The sequence below is a fragment of the Benincasa hispida genome, chromosome 2 (assembly GCF_009727055.1).
Source record: "Benincasa hispida cultivar B227 chromosome 2, ASM972705v1, whole genome shotgun sequence".
In the NCBI taxonomy this organism is placed as follows: Eukaryota; Viridiplantae; Streptophyta; class Magnoliopsida; order Cucurbitales; family Cucurbitaceae; genus Benincasa; species Benincasa hispida.
In genome coordinates, this window is record NC_052350.1 from 59,461,326 (window position 1) to 59,466,169 (window position 4,844).

The 4,844-nt window shown below is 35.7% G+C and overlaps 1 protein-coding gene across 2 annotated transcripts; it reads right to left on the minus strand.

Moving 5' to 3' along the window:
• Positions 1 to 233: 233 nt before the first annotated feature.
• On the minus strand, positions 234 to 4,134 carry LOC120070701 (pentatricopeptide repeat-containing protein At4g04370). 2 transcript variants are annotated; one of them, XM_039022548.1, is made up of 4 exons: positions 3,926 to 4,134; positions 1,229 to 3,817; positions 1,010 to 1,101; positions 234 to 750 (listed from the first exon to the last, which is right to left on the minus strand). In XM_039022548.1, the coding sequence occupies exons 1-2, from the start codon at positions 3,961 to 3,963 to the stop codon at positions 1,594 to 1,596; spliced, it is 2,262 nt and encodes a 753-aa protein (XP_038878476.1). In that variant the 5' UTR covers positions 3,964 to 4,134; the 3' UTR covers positions 234 to 750; positions 1,010 to 1,101; positions 1,229 to 1,593. The 2 variants fall into 2 exon arrangements, with proteins under 2 accessions (XP_038878476.1, XP_038878475.1); XM_039022547.1 differs by having other exon boundaries at positions 235 to 750; positions 1,010 to 1,142.
• Positions 4,135 to 4,844: the final 710 nt, after the last annotated feature.

Sequence of the window (4,844 nt, forward strand, 5' to 3'; positions counted from 1 at the left end):
GCCTTATGTCCAAGATCACATAACATTCTATGTCTAGGTCCTTAGTTCCATATGCTCTTGTAAACTTTGTGATATTACCTCAATCTTCTCAGCATTAAGACTCAAATATAACATGTTAATTTAAGTAATCAATTTAGATTAACAAGACAATTCATAAGCTCAATAAAGAAAATAACATAAAAGGAGAGTGGATAGCAATGTAAATATAATTTATCAAGCTATCCTGTCCTTTAAAGGCATCCACCAAATTGAATCCGTCGAATAATTTAGCTCATAATTATGAGAAGAAATGTAGGCTTCATTGAAGAGAAATTCATAAGTAAAAGGTGAATGTAAGCTGAAACAAAACAGAAAGCAAAATAAAATATAACAAACAAATAAACTAAAGAAACCCCTTGTGACGAGCTCTACACTCTCTAGGGATGCTCTCTTAACTTGATTCAACCTCTTTCAAGGAGAATCCAATTTACAACTCTAACTCACCAGTATGGAAAATGTTTCAATGCTTGATTCTCCAAATGGATGGATGCAAAGCTTTATATAGGTTTCAAGGGGAATGGGTAATTGATGAAATGCATGCCCCAATTTGAATTAAGAAGATTCAGAGTGAACTAACAGCTTAGGGTCTCAAAATTAGTAAGTTAGCTCTGACCATGAAATTCCATTCGTACTAGTTTAGGGTACAACGTAGTCGTATTGTATTTTGCTTGTTGAGCAATGTGACTAGATTAGGGGTTGAAAACAGATGTCCTGCACATGAGCAAAAATAAATGACTTGAGCAAAGGTGCTGGAATGACACAAAATAGACCTAAACAAGCTGAGTTTTCACTTAATCATGACGTGCAGATCAAGAGCTTATAGTTATACTAAAACTTTATACAAGTTAATCCTACATTCAAGGCAAAAAGTATATAAAAGAGAGACTCATCACCTATTAGAGACTACTTGCTTAAAAGCTATTACAACAAGAGAGGAAGACGTGGCTTTATGTTTCGGAGTTGTACTTACAAATGGAACCCCATTGAGGGGAGAAGCCATGAAGTCGATTCCTCATTATGATATCACCAAGCTCATTAGGCAAGAAGGGCTCCGTTCTTGTTCTTTAAGCGCCATGGAGGTCAACACCCCATGTTAACAGATACTTCAGAACATCAAAATTTAATATTCATGGATGTGCCAAATGCTAAATTATGATAAAGCACCATAGACATGAGGAATAGAACGTACCTAAATGGCTACTGAGACAGCTTTCTCATTAAATGAATGCAATAGCAACCAGAGAAAAGGTCAGGCCTTTTTCCTTGTGAAGCTCAGTCTGTTCAAGGTATCACTCCAAGTTGAAGCAACAATTTGGAAATTCACCTGAGCTAAGAATCCAAGCCTTCTCATTTCTTACTTCTTTCTTGAGATAGAGAGATGGAGAATGAAGAAATAAGTTCACTTTTTTTTTTCTCTGTTTGATTTGATGGTTATGGCACAAGAAAACCATGCTAAGTACACAACCAAACAATTCCAAACACTATCTTCTGGTAGCTCATGCAATTATATGTCTTGTTTTTAACAAAAATTAAGGGTGAATGAGCAACTGCATCTCAAGAAATTTCAACAAAATCCTCTCTAATTTCATTTTCAACATGCATCTTTCTAATATCCTTGCTCAATGATTTCACTGTCAAGATTATGTCTTCAATCTTAGGATGTGAATTGTGAACTGAAAAAAATGTAAAACTGGTTCCATGAACCTCAATAGAACTCCATCCAGGTAGCTTTTTTAAACCAAGAGATCTCATTTGGGTCCATGCCGCCTCCACTCCATCCCATCTACTCATGGATGCATAACTATGGGCCAGTTGCACAAAATTTCCAGCATCCACAGGCTTTAATTCAAACATATCTCTAGCAATAACCTTTCCAAGTTGGACACTGCCATTCACACGACATGCGTCAAGGAGTATGCCTAAAACATCTATTGCGGGTTCTTTAAACATCATTTTATAGAAGCTATATGCTTCATCAACTTTTCCAGCTCGACTCAGGAGGTCAATGATGCAAGCTCGGTGTTCGAGATTTGGTGACATTCTGAAATCTTTAGTCATTGACTCGTATATGTTCAAACCTTGGATAATAAGTCCACTGTGACTACAAGCAGAAAGAACTGAAAGAAAAATAACATGATTTGGTTCCATCCCTGTGCCAAGAAACTCTGAATATTTCCTCAAAGCAATTTCACCTTTTCCGTTAAAACCATATCCAGCAATAAGGATGCTCCATGTTACAAGATCTTTTTGTAACATGTAATCAAAACACTTCTGAGCAGTCCCTAAGTTTCCGCATTTGAAGTACATGTCAACTAGAGCCGTTTCAGTCATAATGCATGGGATAAGGGAACTTCTAAGAACGAAGTTGTGAATCCACTTTCCCTGGAAAAGTGCACCAGCAGAACCACAAGCTTGAAGAAGTGAGGTCACTGTTATTGAGTCGGGCCTTTGAAAGCTCGTTCTCATTTCATTGAAGAAAAAGATGGCCTTGCTTAAATAACCATTTTTAGCATGTCCAGCCACAATAGCATTCCAAGAAACTAAATCCTTTTCAACCATCTCATTAAAAATTGAACAACTTTGCTCCAGCTTATTACACTTTGCGTACATGGTGACAAGAGAGTTTTGAGCAGGGATGTCTAGCAATATTCCTTGCCTTAATACATAACCATGAATCGAGGTACCAATATCACAACAAACAAGTTGGGCACAGGCTGAAAGAGCACTAGCTAAGGTAGCAGTACTTGGCTCGACATTTGATTCAATCATTTGATAGAAGACCCCCAATGCCTTATCAGCACAATCATTCTGAACAAGTCCTGATATCATTGCTGTCCAAAGGACCGCATCCTTTTCAGTAGTTGATTTGAAAACTTCATGAGCGAGATCCAAACATCTACATCTCAAGTATAAAACTATGAGTGCTGTCTCTACTTGTTGATCTATATCTGAACCATCCTTAAGAATCAGACAGTGCACTAACTTACCAAATCGAAGATCACCCTTTATAGCAGAAGCAGACAAAGCAGAACAAAAGGTCTGCTTGTCGGGTTTGATATCTTCAATCCTCATTCCTTGTATAAACTTCAATATTTCTTCAATGCCTCCAATTTTCGAATAGGCAGATAATAGTGAATTCCAAGAAACTAAGTCTCTGTAATCCATTGACTCAAATAAACTTCTTGCATCACCAATTTTGCCACATTTACCATACATATTCACCATGGAGTTCAATAAAGCTAAGTCTGACTCAAAACCATATAAAACAATCAAACAATGCAAACAAAGAAGAAGGGGAAGCTCTGAAATACCAGGAAGCAGACTCAAGAAGGTGACAGAAGTGGGCTGAATACCACTCTCCCGCATTTGTTTGAACATTGAAAAAGCAATGTCAATGTCCCCCTGTCGTGAGTAGCATCCAATTAAGGTGGTCCAAGGAACAACATTTCTCTCAGGCATTGTATCAAACACCTTGCGACCAAAATGAATGCACCCAAATTTGGCATAGAAACTAATGAGCGAAGACCCAATATAGGAATCATGAGAAAGCCCATTAACGATGACAGATTGATGAATTGAAAGGCCATTTGAAAACATGTTCAAATTGGTACAAGCTTTGAGGAGACTGGGAAAAGTGTATGCATCTGGTGGGGTATTGGTGTTTTGGAAAGAAATGTAGGTTTGAAGAACTTGATGGTGAGCGCCTTGAGAAGAAAGGCGATTTAGGAGAGAGTTAAATGATTTGGTGCTGCCATGGGCTATTGGCTCATGGATTAATCTGTTCATAACAATCCAACAACAAAATGCAATCTTCTATCAAAAGTTCACCAACTCCCAACAGCGATTATTAAAGAATTGAAGACGATTGAGGAAGAAATTCAAATACTTGTAAGAGTAGAATTCGATTAGCTGACCACAGTGCATCTTCTCAACGGAGTTGACAAAGATCTAACCAAAATCACGGTCTTCATCGCCAAGATTCAACACCTACCGAAGCAAAGCAACATTTTTTCCCATTATTTTTTTAAAATTTACCTTATAAACGTGAGGAAATTTCTAATTAATGAATCCCACGCTATTTTAAAAGCATGCCGGTGTGACATGAAATAAATGAATGAAGTATGAAAAATGGACTATACCCTTATGCTATAGAATTCTTTTTTGTGTTTAACTAAGGGTAATTTCACAAATAATATCTCTTTTTAGAAATGACAAAAATAAGGTGATAGGGAAAACTTTTTCTAAAAATAACGTAGTTATATAAACATAAATGTAGTTGGAAAGAATTGTAAAAAATAAGTATGGAAATCGTGGACGTGGTCCACGAGTTCCTTCTTAGTCAAATGTTGAGATTCTAAGACTATGAAACTCGTAGGTTCTCTCCACAATTTCAATAAATTTTTAGAGAAAAATTAAAATTAATTTAAATTTTACTTAAGAAATGGAGTGTAATTTTCTTGTGTATATGTTTATAAAACATAGTTTGACACATAATAGGAAAAATGATTAATCAAAATAAATTTAAATAAAAATATATCTAAAGTCAAAATTATCCATTACAAGTAACAAAAACTCATGAGTCATAAGGTGGTTGTTTTCTTTGACGCTAGCCATGACGATGTACAGTAATTCAAAATGTTGTTGATGAATTATATCATCAATATTTTATCAACAGACAACAATTCATTAGATTCATAAATTCTTAAAATGTTGTTGAGGTTGAAAATTTATCTAAAATTTGAAGGAGAAAAACCTCTGTGAGACTAAATGCACTGCTTTATTGATTTTATTTAATATTTTGAATT

Excerpts from the sequence above, each read along its gene's own strand:
- LOC120070701 (XM_039022548.1), bottom strand. The coding sequence starts at position 3,963 with ATGCACTGTGGTCAGCTAATCGAATTCTACTCTTACAA. Across the intron at positions 3,818-3,925 it reads ATCGAATTCTACTCTTACAA|ATTAATCCATGAGCCAATAG; the intron begins GTATTTGAATTT and ends TGTTATGAACAG.